Source organism: Zea mays, chromosome 4 (assembly GCF_902167145.1).
Source record: "Zea mays cultivar B73 chromosome 4, Zm-B73-REFERENCE-NAM-5.0, whole genome shotgun sequence".
Classification (NCBI taxonomy): domain Eukaryota; kingdom Viridiplantae; phylum Streptophyta; class Magnoliopsida; order Poales; family Poaceae; genus Zea; species Zea mays.
In genome coordinates, this window is record NC_050099.1 from 14,911,697 (window position 1) to 14,929,105 (window position 17,409).

Genomic DNA, 17,409 nt, shown 5'->3' on the forward strand with positions numbered 1-17,409 from the left:
GTTTGAAACAGCTAGAATAATTTTGGAGACGAAGAGAGTATTCACTATAACAGCCATATATATAGAAAGGAAACAGATCGTGTAATCGTAACAGCCATAGAACGGACGTGCGCATGAATGTCGTAAACTACTCCTATATAACACACACACTCTGCATCATCGGTGTTCCTGCCAATAATGCTCTGCATCGGAGACATGCAACGTGGGCAATAAATAGTGTGTGGCCGTTCAGCCGGTGGCAGCTGCTGCCAGAACAGCGTCGTCGAGCTAGCAAACCTAACAATTGGGCACGCACACATGCATGCACGGCGATCGGCGAGAGTAGAGTTCATTTATTTGTAAAGACACAACGTACAGCTCACACACACACACACATATACTTGCTTGTAGCCGCGTACTACACACTCTCCTGTAGTAGTGCTGTGTGTTGTAAGCAATCTTCTTGTACGCCATAAATGAATGCCGCAATCAGCACAGGTTCGTCGACGACCTGGACAATGTATTAGTGTGCCAGACTCGTGTGCTCCGTTTTATTCCATCAGTTGCTGTTGTTTGATAGATCTGGATTTGAACTTGTTGAAAAGAAAGAAAGAAGGCAGTTTAGATACAAGGGCTGCTTGCTTTCACTGTCAGGGTCTTGATGATGATTATTTCTTCGTGTCTGCTCTGAGAGGATAATAATCTGCCATTCCAGGACCGTACTGGTAGCTGTCCCAATACTTCGGCCTTTTAATTGGGTGGGCCAGTGGGCCGAGCTTCGATCGATCCCGCTCTGAAAGCAGCAGCTAGCAGAGTCGCTGCTGATGTTACGGCCGGCTGCTTGATTAGGTTTCGTTCCAATCTCTTCACTCCATGTCCAAGAAGAAGCTGTAGTTAGTAGTAGTCGCTATTTGGTCGAAACGAGTATTTCGGAGGGCGATTTGTTGTTGTTGTTGTTGTATTAGGTGGGGCAACCAGCAGATGTATACAATTGTTGTTGTTGTAGACGAGGAAGGAAGAAGAAGAGTGTGACTGGTTGAGGACGGACTTGCATGCTAGCTCTTCCGATGACGATATATGAAATCAACAGCTATTTTCTACAAGTGACGTAACAAGAAACAGTCGTCTAGATAAGCCAAATGTATATTATTCTGTTGCATATTGTATCACTGCATTCGTTAGGGTTCATGGTTACTAAATTTGCATGTCGTTTTAGATTACATTTTTCATCTGGTGGGGCATACGTACTTACATTTTTCATCTGGTGTGAAGGCAGGGGGCTCAAGATATATATTTCCAGTGCGAACATAGAATCCAGGGCAGAGCCATTACAAAAAAAAAATCTTTGAAAGGCAGGTGGTAGTAATACGTCGAGGAGGAGGATAGATCCTAAGATTTGTCTTGTGATCAGCAGACCACGCGTCAAGAGGAGAGATCTAGGTTTACTTGTGAAATTCACACGCGAGGAGCCCTCAGGTGCTTGCAGCCAATGCACACATGTGGTGATGAGTGCAACTGTACCTCCTGCAATGGAAAACGGGAGACAACTCTAACCGTAAAAGCCAGGCAGGCCGAGTTGCCCCACATCCTCCAACTCCAACCGGTAACGACGTACTTTCTGGCATGCTTTTCTCCAAGTAAAAGGCTTTCAGAACGAATGCACAAGTACAGGAGTACACACGCATCGATCTGCCCACTTTCTGGATCAGATCCTAGGACTGCAGGTGCATGCAGTCAGTGACGACGTACACAGGCTACACATGCATGCATGTTACCCTGTAATCATTCACCATTCATACGTATGGTAGGTAGCTACGTACGCCAGCATGCAGTAGACAATCACAGAACCAAACCAACCCCGGCAGCTCAGCCGACACCCTCATGTGTGCGGCGCTGTGCCAACCACATTGACCATCTCCTTCCGCTCCTCCTTGGTGCACGTCCCTCTGCCGTGGGTGTAGGACCATGTGCAACGTTCATAGTGAGATTTAATTAAGACTGAACTCCGGGGTATATATGTAGCTAGATTCAGCTGGCCGGGAAATATTTTCACATCAAAGGAATCTCGATATAGAATGAACTATACGTTGATGCGTACAATAAAATTTCCAAAAAGCGAAAACTTATACATGTTCACATTATATTGTAAAAAACAAGCATCGTCACGATTTGTTTGTCTCCTTCCGAGCTTTTCTGTTTGGATCGATTACCTACATGGTTTATGCATGGTTTCAAACACATGATCTAAAATATTGTTTAAAGTTTAGCCGACCTCAAAAAAGAGTTATTGACTTATTAAATAACACACAAATTAAATATTAATGAGCTAAATATGTATGGCAGTTTTTGTGCCGTGTACCAGATGTTCGCCACGTACCTACTACCCTGCTACACAGTCTGGTGAGGTCAAACAATACACCGTGCACCTACACATACTATGCCGCAGCAAAGCATTGGGGCCAACCGCCTCACCAAAATAGCCTATAAAAGCTCATTTACGCAGCTCACAGGACTTGCACGTCTTCCATCCCCGGCGGCCTTGTGCTAGTACCCACCTCGCGATCGACCTCCCTCTCGAACTCAAAGATGGCCGGCACCACAAGGTGTAGTATCAGAGGCAGCAACGCTCCCGGCTTGGCCCTGCCATGCTTGCTGCTGCTGCTGCTGCTCGCGGGCGCAGGCGTCTCCAACGGCCAGCTCCAGGTGGGGTTCTACTCCAAGTCCTGCCCGGACGCCGAGTCCACCGTGGCGTCCGTCGTCCGGCAGTCCGGGTCCGCCGACCCCACCATCCTCCCGGCGCTCATCCGGCTCCAGTTCCACGACTGCTTCGTCCGCGGCTGCGACGGGTCGGTGCTCATCAAGGGCGGCGGCAACAACAACAACAACGCCGAGGTGGACAACGGCAAGCACCAGGGCCTCCGCGGCCTGGAGATCATCGAGGGCGCCAAGACGCAGCTCGAGGCGCAGTGCCCCGGCGTCGTCTCCTGCGCCGACATCGTCGTGCTCGCTGCCCGAGACGCCGTCGCCTTCGTACGTTTGCGCATGATGTGTGTAATATGTCACGTTGATATATAACTGGCCGGGATCTGACCGACGTGAACACGTACGCGCGCGTGACGTACGATGGCGTACGTGTATATGCAGACCGGCGGGCCGTCGTTCGACGTGCCCACGGGGCGGCTCGACGGGAAGGTGTCCAACCTGCGGGACGCCGACGCGCTGCCGGACGTGCACGACGGCATCGACGCGCTCCGCTCCAAGTTCCGCGCCAACGGCCTTGACGAGAAGGACCTCGTCCTCCTCACCGGTACGCATGCTGCATGCATCTCCTGTCTCTCTAGCTAATTAGCTAATTAGCTAGGTACGTACCTAGCTGACCCACGCCATTGCGCCGACACATGCATGCACGCAGCTGCGCACACGGTGGGCACGACGGCGTGCTTCTTCCTCCAGGACCGGCTCTACAACTTCCCGCTGCCGGGCGGCGGGCGGGGCTCGGACCCGACCATCCCGCCGGGCTTCCTGTCGGAGCTCAAGGCCCGGTGCGCGCCGGGGGACTTCAACACGCGCCTGGCCCTGGACCGCGGCAGCGAGAACGTCTTCGACACCTCCATCCTCCGCAACATCCGCAACGGCTTCGCCGTCATCGGCACCGACGCCGCGCTCTACAACGACACGGCCACGGTCGACGTCGTCGACTCCTACTCCGGCCTGCTCAGCAACTTCTTCGGGCCCTACTTCCGGCAGGACTTCGCGGACGCCATGGTCCGCATGGGCAGCGTCGGCGTGGTCACCGGCAGCAAGCAGGGCGAGGTCCGGAAGGTCTGCTCCAAGTTCAACTGACTGATTCCGCTCCCGCCAATGCAATGCAAGCGCGTACCGTCCATAGATCGTCCCTTCATTCATTGCACACAGCTAGCTGGCTGGCCGGCCCCATCCATATAAGCATGAAGAGCACGTACGTACGGTGGGGTTTGGTTGCCTGCTTTCATGGCAGTGTTTCTCTCTTCTTCATCCATTCGTTCCATTCATGAGTACAGAGTACACACATCGCGTAGATCTCTCGTCTCACTGTGCAAATTAAAGGGAGGTTCAAGCAGTGCTTCACTAGCTGTGTATGTATAGTATCGACGAAACGGAAACTGCACAAGGTTTTGAAAAAGCAATTTGCTTAGCTTTAAGATCTGTGCAGCTCTCCTTCTGATGCGGTACACATATATATAGCTACACTGTGGCGTATATATAGGGTATAACATGAATTACTCGGCCTTGTGTTTACATAGAAATTACTACATGAGTCTTGTTGTTCGGTTTTGGAAATTCATTTGCTGTTGTGTCTACTGTAACTGTAAAAAGTGTTGATTTTTATATTGCAATATATATTCATCTGCTTAATTATATATATTTTTTATATATATTCTGCTAGCTGATTGTCATCGGACATTATTGCGCAATTACTTTTTTCTTGTACTGTAGAAGATACTGTCATCGTACGATAGTTATACAAAGTACTCCAACGTCCCCTATAGCTACAGTTAAGTACTCGTATTTGCTATTCATCTATATATATGTTGATAGATCACGCACAACATTTATTCACGGTAAATTATAACTGAGTCAGTCACTTCTAAATGTATGATGAGCAAATTATTCCACACGGCGCAACTGCAAACAAGACCTGCATTTATAACTGAAATTAAAATGATGAGCTGCAGCACTGATGCAAGACCAACCGCACCTCATGCAGTTCTCCTTACAGCAAGGCCATCAAGAAACTTCGCGGCATTTCTCTTGGTTCCATGCCCATCCATGGATGGTTGGCTGGCGGGCACAAGCTGGCAAGAGCTTTATTGCACTGGTTCTGTGTTTTATTGGGAAAAGGACTGCTGGTCTGCAAGAGGAGTGTAGCATGGCGCCACTGCACTATCATGCAACTGCAAAGTGGTGTAGCATTCATGGCGTTTTTCAGCTTCTAGATCTGGCGTGTCTGGCTAGCTTCAGAGGCCGCATTTTGTTTTCGCCAAGATTTGAACTATGGGTACTTTGATTTTGGCTTTTAGTAGTGTACCAGCAGGAGCTAGCTAGCTACCTGGCAGTTACACCTAGATATAAAAGTTTGCTGGACTGAACACTGAAGTACAGTTTTGGAAGTTTAGGTTCGTGGTTCAAATTATTTTCAGGGATGGTAGCAAATTCTGCGTTCTACTTGCCATGACTACTGTTCCCTATTGAACTGGATGAATCAGCCACGTTAAACTATCCCCAGTAGCTTATCCATTCTCATACCATATTCAAAATCTACTCTGCGAACAATACAAGTAAAAAAACAGTGCTTTTGCCTAAACTATGAGTAGACTGCTACAGACGGTCTTACATGGTCCATGATGGATAACATGTCAGATACTACCAACCTTTAGTAGCCTTTAATTTATTTAGACCATCTCTAACAATACCTTAATTCAGTGTCTATCTTGAAATATAAGGTTTAACTCATAAAACACAACTCCAATAATATTCTATTTTATAATTTTTTTATCATAAAAATATAGAACAAACAATAAGGTAGCCTTAATATACTATGCCCTATATTAATGTCATATCCTCTTGTTTTCTGCATTACCATTAACCTAATGTATTTTATTTCCTAAAATACATGATTTAGGGTTTAAGTATTGGAGCTCAATTTGTTTTTAGTGTCCTAAACATTTTAAATGATATGGTAATTTACTTTTTTGTGCACTAACTTAAGGCGCCTTGTTAGAGATGCTCTTATGCCATTCTCAATGGTAGTTTTATCTCACTGTTTCCAATGCTACCATGTCAAGATTTGTCTAGAAAACAATGTTTCCATAGTTTCATCCCCATGAAACTCCCTCATCTCCTACGAGACACTCTCATATATGTCTTCATTTAATTTTTTTTTTGAAAAAGGACACGGCAAGAGCATTGCCATGGCCAAAAATTTATTAGAAAGGGACACTTACAAACACTGGAAAGGAAAAGGAAAAACAACACTAGGGTAGAGGGGGGCAAAGAAAAGAAAAGAAGCACTAGCAAAACAGCCCACTAGAAACCCAGCACGCCACACAAACAAAACGCTAAAACGCTAAAATTAACTAGAAGCTCTTTGCGGGTTGAAATCTTCTTTGACGAAGTTGGCCACTTCTCGCTCGCTCTTCTCAAGACCATGAAAGATTCTTCGATTTCTTTCTTTCCAAATCTCCCACCAAAAGTAAATACAGAGACCATCGAATTCCTTGCGAGCAGTTTTCTCTACTTTTAGTCTGCACTTCCTCCACCATCCATAGACCGACGAGCACTGGTCCAACTTTGGCAGAGAGGAGAGGTTGTACCACGAGCTGAGCCAACTCCAACATGATTTTGTGAATATGCAATCTTTTGCTAGATGGCCCACCGTCTCTGGTTCGCGCTTACAAAGCTTGCAGATAGGATCATTATTCCAACCTCGCTTCTGAAGATTATTGGCCGTTAGAATTTTGTTATGGAGGAGGGTCCATGCAAAGAACCGACATTTAGGCTCTGTCTTCGCCTTCCAAACTGGAGAAAGTTTGAGCTTGGCAAAACTCCCGTGGAACTGAGCCAGGTAAGCACTCTTGGTAGAGTATTCGCCATCTGATGTCCAGCGCCATTTGATTTTGTCTACTTCCTCAATATTTATATGGACTTCATGGATGGCTTCCCAAAGTCTCACAAATTCAATTATTTCAGTTTCCCCAGAAACCGGAGAAATAAGAGAAATCCATGTATTGTTGAGCAGGGCCTTATGTACCTTAATGTTTTTGTGCTTTGCCTTAATGAAGAGATTGGGGGCAATGAGACGCGCCGCCATGCCATTAATCCAATTGGAGAACCAGAAAGAAGCAAGGGTCCCATTGCCAACTGTCACCGAAGTTGAAGCATGAAACAAGTCTCTATCTTCTTTGGTACATGGGGTGTCAAGCCCCGTCCAGGCCCTGTCCCGGTCTCTCCATTGGAACCACATCCAACGGATTCGAAGAGCTCGAGCAAAGCGTTCCAGGTCTACCACTCCAAGACCACCAAGATTTTTTGGGCGTGAAACCGTTGGCCAGTTCACAAGGCAAATGCCACCACTCATTACTTCTGGTTCCTCGCCTTTCCAAAGAAACCCTCGTCTAATTTTGTCAATTTGCTTCAGTAACCATCTCTGGGCTGGAAATACCGTTAGGTGGTAGATTGGTTGAGAGGACAGAACTGTGTTAACGAGAGTCAATCTACCCGCTTTGGAGAGCAATTTTCCTTTCCATCTTGGAAGCCTTGCACGAATTTTGTCAACCAGAGGCTGCATCTCAATTCTTCTAAGTTTTCTAGTGTGAAGGGGCAGACCAAGATATTTTCCAGGGAAAGAGGCAATCTTTCCAGGGAAGCAGTGAAGAAGTGCCTCAACTACACCAGGATGACACCGAATAGGGTACAACTCTGTTTTACTCATATTAAACTTGAGACCAGAACAATCACTAAAGGTCTGGAGGATGCGCCTTAAAGCATACAGGTCAGAAGCCGACGGCTTTGCAAATAGTCCAGCGTCGTCAGCATAGAGTGAGCAGTGCAAAGTAGCCAGCTTAGGAAGGGCATGAGAGAGGACGCTCGAGTGAATAGCACGCTCTATAATTCTCTGAAGTGGATCGATAGCCAAGATGAACAACATCGGAGATAGAGGATCTCCTTGACGAAGGCCACGCTTATGAATGATTTTTTCTTCCTAGTCTGCCATTCATTAAGATACGCGACGAAGAGGAAGCAAGGATAGCTGAAATCCAATTTCTCCATTTTCTACCGAAACCAAAAGCTTCCAGCACCTCCAAAAGATATGCCCAGCTAACAGAGTCAAAAGCTTTTGCTATGTCCAACTTGATGAAGAGAGATGGCTTCTTGGATTTGTGCAGCTTCTGGATTACTCTTTGGACATATAAAAAATTGTCATGAATGCACCTTCCCTTGATAAAGGCATTTTGTGAGCGAGATACTAGTTGTCCCAGTTTTGGAGCCAATCTCTCAGCCAGTACCTTTGTGATTATTTTTGCTAGGCTATTGATCAAGCTGATCGGTCGAAAGTCCATAAGGTGCAAAGCATTCTCTTTTTTTGGGAGGAGCACAATATTGGCCTCGTTCGCTAGGTGCAGCTTGTTAGTGCGTAAATTGTAAAACCCACAAAGCGCCGCGGACAAATCGCTTCTTACAATGTCCCAACATTTCTTATAAAACAGCCCAATGAAACCGTCTGGGCCCGGAGCGCGTTGCGAAGGCATGAGATGAATAATCCTCTTAATTTCGTTTTCTGAAAAAGGAGCTTCGAGGTCTGAAAGGTCAGTTTGCTCATATCCTAAGGCTGTCCAATCCAAGGAGGAATTTCTGGCTGGGGGAACCCCTAAGATGGAATTATAGAAGTTAAATATAGCTTCCTCCTTGTCTTGTTGTGTCATGACAATGCCTGTTTCTGATTGTAGCTCTTTTATGAAATGCTGATTACGTCGAATATTAGCATGCAGATGGAAGAATTTAGTATTTGCATCACCTTGTTTGATCCATTTCAATCTCGAATGTTGTTTCGCTCTTGATTTCTGCATGGCAGCTAGCCCCAAAGATTTAGCCTTCAAGGAGCGAAGCAGGTGAAGTTCAATCTCAGAGAGCTGTCTCCGCTCCTGCGCTTTTTCTAAGCAGAGAAGGACGACCTGAACAATGGCTAATTGTAACTCAATGTTACCAACTTGTTGCGCTTTCCAAATTTTTATTGATGTGGCCAAACGTCGCATCTTAATATGTAGCCTTAGGATTGCGTCTCTCGTATCTACCGACTGGCTCCAAGATGCTTGCACCATCTCTAAGAAACCGGGAAGAGTAGACCAGAATGCTTCAAAGCGAAAACCTTTATAAAAGTTATAATTAACATTACCCTGTAGGAATAATGGAGAATGGTCTGAGCCCATGGACGCTATCGCTTGAAGGTCCGAATTTGGGAAGAGATCAAGCCACTCAGTTGTAGCAAAGAAATGATCTATTCTGGACAACGTAGGTGAATCTTGCCCATTGCTCCAAGTGAATCGTTTGCCGTTGAGAGCGATCTCCATAACTTGCAGGTCGTCTAAAGTTCTATTGAACCGCTGGATCATGTTCATGCTAATTCTATTGTTGTTTTTGTCTTGCGCCGAGCAAATTAGATTAAAATCACCAAGTAACAACCAAGCCGGTTTTACTGTAGTTTTAAGCGAGGAGAGCTCGGCGAGGAAGTTTATTTTGTCTTGCTCTGTCTGTGGGCCATAAACTGAAGAAATTGTCCAACAAGTGCCATCCGCTCTAGAGACAATGTTAGCAGAAATAGTGTGTGGCGTAGACGAGAGACTTTGTAAGTCAAAAAAACGATCGGAAGCAGCGACAATAATTCCCCCGGACGCCCCTGTTGCTGGAATAAACATTGACTGATTTGCTAGGTTTGGGCCTAGAGTTTCCTTTAGGAGGATGTCATTCCAGACTGAGATTTTGGTCTCCTGGAGGCAAACAATCGAGGCTCTTGAGGAAATAATTAGATTGCGTACACTTGCCCGTTTTGCCGCTGCATTAAGACCCCTAACGTTCCAGCAAAGGATCTTACAGTCTAAAGCTGACATTTGATAAAAGAGCAATCGCTAAGATCTTTGGAGAAATATGAGGTAACAATCCGAGGAGAGGGTGGCGTGCTGGCTGAACAAGCCCCAAACAAAGCAGGCCAAACCCAAGTCCGTACGCTAAATGTAGACCATACATCCAACAGCAACTAAGCCCCAAACTGGAGTGACTAGAACACATCCGACAATCAGAAACTTTAAAAAAGACCACTGCAACACCTTGATTAAACATGATGAAACCCAAAGACGCTAGTAGAGTAGACTCAAGGCTTAAGCCACCTCCATCTCAAGCGGTGCTGGAGCCACAGATCCTCCAGCATGGAGTTTCTTCTTCATCTTGCCCTTGCTTTGCTTGCCATGGTTCACCAGAGTGATGATCGCCTCTGCTTTCCTCTCGGATAGGGGCTGTTCAAAATGTCGCGCAAGCTGTTCCACAACATCAAGCTTTGTCAATATTTTTTGGGGGAGAGAGCATTCAGTTTTTTAACTAGAAGGTCTTCTGCAATTTGAATAGTCCCTTTGCCGGTTCTGCTTTCAGCTTTTTTAGCTAGCCTGGAGCTTCTACGCTGCTTTTGCATGGGAGAGCTGTGGTTAGTATTGTCTATGTTATGATGCATGTGGCTCTCGCTGTTTGGAGTGTGGTTAGGAAAATCATTGATGTGTTCAGCATTTCTAGAATTATCACCTGGTGGTTGCTCTATAAGTAATGGTACTGGGATAGGTTTAGATATGGAAATCAGGAAATCATCAATGTTGTGTACCTCTGAATTAGGCCTGATTTCCTCCTGCAGGGGCGCCACCAAAGGGGCAGGCCCCATCACCTGCATAGTTTCCACCTGGATGTTGTACTCCATGGTAGCTTCACTGGTCAGCCCTGGAAGAGCAGCTAGCATGTACTCCCTGTCCTCCGCTGAATGGATCAACTGCATAATCTTGGATGCACGCAGCGCTTGCGCTTCTGAAACAGCAGCACCATATAGCACTTCATCAAGCATTGGGTCATTACGTGGATGAAAGGTAGAAACAGCAAGAGGGAGAATACTAGAAGCTGGATCAACGCTGGGCAACAGCTGCACAATAGGGTTCACTCCCAGGACCACAGCCAAAGGGCTGGCGAAGGAGACACGCTTGCCGGAGGGCTTCCTCTTGGGGCGCCATATGAGCTTAGTGCTCAACGCCTGCGCACCATGTCCCCAGGCAAGGTGGGGGGGCTCGAAGGGGCGACGCCAAAAAGGGGTGGGAGTGCGATTCCAGCGACGCCTACTAGAGGAGACGCAGTCCTCCACCTCACCATGGCAGAGCCCCCCCCGCTCCCACCCCGAGCGACTGCGATGGCGACGGCGCCCGCGATCGTTGCAGTCGTCATCATGGTCTTCATGGTCGTCACGACGCCGGTGCAGGGGGTCACGCGCGACAGCACGGCCACGCTCCCTGCGAGCTCCCAGATGGTCAGGAACACCATAGTGCCACTCAAACATGCAGCAACGCATCCGGCCAGGTTCAGCTCCCCCACCAAGGAAGAAAGAGAGATCATCCACCACCTCCAAGTGAATAAGCACTCTGTAAGAAAGGTCGTGCTTGATGCCCCTTGGATCCTCCATCTCCCTATCAGGATCAGTGATGGTTAGTCTCACCTCGCGGGGGATCTTGCTAGGATCTTCACTCCATGCCCATAGATCAAAAGTGCGAGTTCGCTTGTGAGGCATGGTCTTCTCGTCCAACACATGGACGGCACAGTGGTTTCCAATGATCTGGGCAGCAACGTCCTTGTTCCAGGCGTGCACTGGGACACCCTCCAGCCGTAGCCGAACATGAAAGTCCCAGCGCGCCACAGAGCTGTAGCGTTGTTCATTCCACTCAGCAAAGCAGAAAACCCAGCCACGGTGATGGAGGCGACTTTGGTGTAGCACCCTTCTCTGATCTTGCTGCTCCTCAAAGATGATGAGGTACTGCTCCGGATGATGCTTCAAAACCTTCATCTTGTTTCCTCTGATCCCTAGTTGCTCGGATAGTGCTTCAATGACATGCCTGGGCTCTGAGGCATGGCTGTTGCCATCATGAGAGCACACCACCGATTTACCAACCAGGCTGTCCCTCTCACGCTTAATCTCTCCATTTGCCGACACCGCACAGTCCACACGCCCTGGCCGTGCGCGCGGGTCGCCGGGGTATGTGGCCATGGCCTGGTGACCACCCTTGACAACTTGGAGGTAGGATTTGTACGGTGGTTCAGAGATTGGAGATGAAGTTTTGCTATGCTGTTCAACAATCTTCAAACTGCTCTCTTTATAGGAGGGGCAATGAGAGGCTTGGTGCCCATCCTTGTGACATCTCCAACATTTAGTGGGCTTAGTACAGGCTGCAGCTCTGTGGTTGGTGGCGAAACAATTACAGCACTTACCCTGAACGTGCTTCAAAAATCTTTTTTTCCTCTCTTCTTGCTCCTCTTTGGAGATGGGTCTTTGCGAGGCCTGGGCAGAGCGAGCGTTGCGCCTGTCTTTCCTCCACCAGAAGGGAGGCTTAACCATCTCCCAACCTGCATCGGCGACTTCAATGTTGCTGCTTTCCTTCCTCGGAGGGCTCAGGCTTGTAGGCGTTGAATGCTCTGAATGAGGATGGGCTGTCACTCCCTTACTGTAGCGCGCGTGCTCCGGTTGAAACATTGCATTAAAGCTGGCGAAACGACCGGCCTTCTGATTTGGGAAAGGAGAGCTTGAATGGGCTTCGACTGCCTGCCATTTGGCCTTCTCTTCGTAGCTGAATCTTGCCCTGCACAGATTACCTTCAGAGCCCCGGTGGGACTCAAGGATGGGATCTGTCCGAAGGATGAAGGGGCTGCCCGAGGGATGGGAGCGGCGGAGCAGATCATGGAGGAGCGGATCTGGTGGAGCGGCATTGAATCTGTCCGGTCGCTGTCGGTCTGCAGGGTTTGAAGCGCTGTAGGGGAGCGATAGGGACTGGGAGACAATCTTTTGAAGAGCCAGAGGGGCTTGCGCAGAAGCCTGCAGCAGATCCGGCAGGGGGCAGGAATGGCTGGCTGCCGGCCGGCCAAGGGAGGGTGGCGGCGGTGGGAGGGGGCACGGAGGGGAGGGGGAGGGAGGGCGCCCCATCTCCTAACTGAGTTAGTTAGATGGTCTGAACAACATGTCTTCATTTAATTACATATCATAATATTTGCTTATGTGACATGTCATTTAATGGGAATGAAACTCTTATGAAACTTCCACTGAGAATGGTCTTAGAGATTTTTGTATCTTGGTTTTTGAAAGAAAAAGAAGGGACAACTCTTGATTTAGAATACCTTCACCAGATCTAATTTTTATTTTTAATCTACTTTAAGTTATTAAGAAAACAGAATTTTAGAGTATAGAGGATATGTGCTCCAGTCCAGCAGATTGAGTACATCCCCTTAATACATGGGACCACCTGTCAATGAAAAAAATTATCTCCTCCCTTCTCTTGGTGCTTCGTCTTCTCTCAATACTAGAGGCGCACGACTGTGACTGCGGCATCGGTCTTATCAGAACGCGGCTATGACAGTGGCCTACCTAGCGTGAGGCTCATCTTCCTAGTGCGCCGACACAGAGGTCTATATGACAGCATGCTATTGCCGGGTGCACAGAGCACAGTAGCGCTCTCACGTGGGACGCGGGTCCTCTGAATTTGTGAATTTGCGCAGTTGTGTCACTGCACGTGGGACTCAGTCCTGCTCAGTCCCGCGTGTCAGTGACCCATCCATAAATTCAGAGGATCCTAATCCTCTCACGTAGTGTAATGGTAGCGTGGGGCGCATAGGTCAGTGATATACAAGGTAAAAGCGAATGAGAAAATTGTTCGTTATTGCCTAGGGATGGCAGTTGCACCATATGCATGGTGCTCACGGGTTTTGTATTTATTGGATGCGGGTCTGGTGTTAAATTTTATCTATAGATCTTAATATCATAATATGATCTAACCAGTAAAATGAACAGTTTGGGGTCGTTTGGGACGACTCTGCCACTGCTCCGACTCTACCTCCTGGATGGAGCTCGGAAACGGCTCTCAATCGAGAGCAGGAGCTGAAACTGTCCAAGGAAGTGGAGCCCCCAATTTGTAGCTTCGTACCGCTCCCACGCGCACGCGCAAGGCGCAGCCCTCTCCCACACAATTCGTTGTCGTCTTCTTCCTTAGGTTAGCTCATCGCCCTTTCTTGTGCTCGCCCTTCCTCAGGTGGCTCTCGCTCGACCTTCCTTGCTGCATGGACATGTTGAACTCACCTCGTTGCTCCTTCCTCAATGAAGTGGAGTCTAAGACCATGCCCAAAAGATTTGCCGCTTGTGCTTTGCTTGCCTCCTTGTGCGCACGCACACGGATCCACCCAATGAAACAGCCATGACATTCGGTGATCCAAAAGCCGGATCGAGGAGCCAGAGCGCTGCTTCTCACATGGGTTGTCACCACTCCACCGGTCCTCGTCGTGGCCATGGCCGTCAAGGAGGAGGTCGACGTCGAAGCTCTAGAGCATGATGTCCAAGTTGGCCTACATCTCTATCCCCGTGTCCAGCTTAGCTGGCTCCGCCTACGATGATGAGACGACGATCCACGATACGGCAAGCAAAGCACGAGACGCAATGACAGGCAGCCGGAGCTGTTTTGTCAAACGATTTGCAAAAAAACACTAGCTTACGAGGAGCTACTCCTTTGAAGGAGTCGGGGTCATTTTCAAAGGAGGCACAAACGAGCCCTTAGAGTTGGGTGTGACTTTTGACCCGGTGGTGCTCAATAATCCATATAATAGTAACTTTGAGTTCTTTTTCACACAAAATTTTGGTCCATCCTAATGAAACCTTAGGCCATCTATTCATCTTTTCACTTATTTAAAATTTGAATTGATATTGCATTATGTAGTATGTGTTTATAAATAATTATATGTGATGTGTTTTACGTGTTTCTTTTTCATTTGTGGTGCTTTTATTTAATTATTTGCATTTGTTAATCACCTAGCGGTTACAGGTGTAGGTGTAAAAATTCACCCATTAGGCATTATGAGTGTGAGTGTGGCTTAATGTGTCAATATGTGTGGGTGGTTGCTCCACCCGCACCACACCGACCCATTGTCATCCCTATTGTTGCCCTCTATTTGAGAGAAGAGGAGAGATTTTGGGGGATCAAAAGAACTTTTGGGTAAATGAAAGGGAAATATGCCCTTGGCCATTTCTATAAATATTTTGGTGATTAGATGCCCAACACATATTGTTTTAGTGGATATGTGCTAAAGTGCTAAAGAGATGCAAATCAAGAATCAAGGTATGTCTCTAGCCTTAGTGAATTGTTATTGGTACTAGCATATTCCTCTAAGTGCTAGGAACCTTGTCAAACAAAATGAGATTGGAGAAGGTTGGTAGTGCCCAGCCAGACTTGCACTAGCCTGCGGGTTCAACGGACTGTCCGGTGTGCACCGGACAGTGTTTGGTGCCTAGGCAAGCGCGTCGACGAACTCGTTGCTCTCAGAAATTGTTGGGGACGCTGTGGCTAAAATTCACTAGACTGTCCGGTGAGTCAGCTGCGCCCGCGCCAAGGGTCGACAGCGGAATCAGCGTGCAATCAACGGCCGACGCGTGGCTTGAGCCAACGGTCACCAGGCCACACTGGACTATCCGGTGTGCCAAGGGAACCCTTGCTGCAATGGTCGACTTCGCCAAATAACGAAGGAGATCGTGCACTGTTCATGTCCGATGGTGCACCGAACTGATTGGTGCGCCCACGGACAGAAGGCAACTATTGCCTAACAAATGGAGCTCCAACAGCTCCTAGCTGCCTTGGGGCTATAAAAGGGACCCATAGGCGCATGGAGCAGAACGCCAAGCCTCCATTGAACATCCTAAGATGTCTAGACTCCGCAAATACGCATACGATTCATTGCCTTTGAGATTTGAGCACTTGTTTGAGTTGTGAACTCGATGCGCTATGTTTTGTGCTCGTTTGTTGACTTGTGTGTGTGTCGTTGCTGTGACTCTAGCTCTTGCATGTGTTTCTACTCCCACCTTACTCTTGTGGTTTCATTGTGATCAATCTTGTAAGGGTGAGAGGCTCTAGTTTGTAGATATTCCTCACAAAGGGGATAAACTTGAGATAGAGAACCGTGATATTCAAGTGTATCATTGGATCACTTGAAAGGGGTTGAGTGCAACCCTCGTCCGTTGGGATGCCACAACGTGGACTAGGCAAGTGTTCCACTTGGCCGAACCACGGGATAAAAATCGTCATGTCAACTCTCTTTATTCTTGTGCGATTGTCTTTATTTCTACTCACTTTATAATTGCTCTAAGTTTAATACTCATCTTGTGAAGAGCAATTAAGTGAAGAAGTTGTCTCCCTCTATAGTCATAGCATCTTGGTTTTGATTTCACTAACTATCATACCTGGTTTTGGAAGGCAAACCGAATGCGAACCATGTACGTGCCAGGATCAGAAACTCACGTACACGGCGATTACATAATTGGACATCATCACACATTGCTTAAAGTAAATAGCGGAAAGGTACTTTATTACATCAAGATGTCCAAGACATCCATAGAGTCTATAACATAGTCATTTAACATAATCAAAGTGCGGAATACGAAACGTAGAAGATAAGGCCTTCATAGGCAGCTGACTGGGGGTTTGCCACTAAGATAACTAGAACTCGTCGTAGTCCTGAAACTCCTCAAAGTTCTTCATGTTGTCAGCATCTCCTCCTGAGCACTGAGTACAGTGGGGACAACCTAGGGTGGGGTGGTTTTTAAAGCAAGGGTGAGTACACATCAACGTACTCAGCAAATGTCATGTTTGGCTAAAGTAGACTAGTTGTATAGGGAGTTGAGGTTAAGCAGTTGCTTTTAGTTGGTCAAGTATTTATTACTAACTGTAGAGCCAAATTTTAGTAATAAACACAGTTATTACCCAAATGTACTCCCTCCAAGAGGAAATACCAGAGATCATAATTATAACCATCATCATTAAACATCATCATAAAAGTATCCAAAGTTCTTGTATTCAAAGAGGATCCCAAGGCCGCTCTTAACCGTGAGCACGGCTGATATACCAGTTTCTAACAGTCTGCAGAGGTTGCACACTTTACCCACAAGTCGTGATTCCCATTCTGCCCGGAGATCATGACTCTCCATTGATCACTACCAAGGTGACCTAGCAGGGTCTCACTATGTAGCCTTTACAAAGATTTCCCAGAGGTCATAGCCGCCTATTAGGTTTCTCCAAATTGATAAACACATTACCTCTCCCCAAAGGAAGGGTGACTAACAAAACCAAATCAAAGAACCTCTGCAACCAGCCTCGGCAGAGCGAGTACTATGCCCGACCCCATTGACACCCCTACGGCGAGGCCAACTACACCTCAAGTTTCTCTAATTAGTCAGCTAAGGGCGTCTCATTCCACCCTCATGGTTGCACTGTTGTCCCGTGTGGTCACTCCATGAACAGGTCCTTACCGAGAGGTACTCAGGAAACAGCCTGAGTCCCCTAAATTATCACTGGATCATCATCGGGTTAACATCATTGTATCATAAGTATTCACATCATGTTCATTGATTAAAGTAAAGCAATAGCATAAAGCTAACCATGATAACCCAAAAGGTAAACAAAGATGAGGTAAATACAAACTAGTCAATCCTTAGGTTTCAATAATGTAATGTGGGATAGTGAATTATAAGTAAATAGAACATAATGGGTCAGAGGACACTTGCCTTCACCAGGTTGTTGCTTAGAAAGATCTTCGAAAACACACTCAGGAACCACGGGTTGCTCGTTGTCT

At 47.2% G+C, this 17,409-nt stretch overlaps 1 protein-coding gene across 1 annotated transcript; it reads left to right on the top strand.

The window, feature by feature from the left end:
* The first annotated feature begins 2,509 nt into the window (after positions 1–2,509).
* Positions 2,510–4,378, top strand: LOC100279575 (Peroxidase superfamily protein). The gene is made up of 3 exons (NM_001317829.1): positions 2,510–3,009; positions 3,124–3,286; positions 3,392–4,378. Exons 1-3 carry the CDS (start codon positions 2,566–2,568, stop codon positions 3,820–3,822), a joined length of 1,038 nt encoding a protein of 345 aa, NP_001304758.1. The 5' UTR covers positions 2,510–2,565; the 3' UTR covers positions 3,823–4,378.
* Positions 4,379–17,409: the final 13,031 nt, after the last annotated feature.

Coding starts and splice junctions, on each gene's coding strand:
- LOC100279575 (NM_001317829.1), top strand. CDS start 2,566: ATGGCCGGCACCACAAGGTGTAGTATCAGAGGCAGCAACGCTCCCGGC. Junction 3,010..3,123: donor CCCGAGACGCCGTCGCCTTC/GTACGTTTGCGC, acceptor GTGTATATGCAG/ACCGGCGGGCCGTCGTTCGA. Junction 3,287..3,391: donor GGACCTCGTCCTCCTCACCG/GTACGCATGCTG, acceptor GCATGCACGCAG/CTGCGCACACGGTGGGCACG.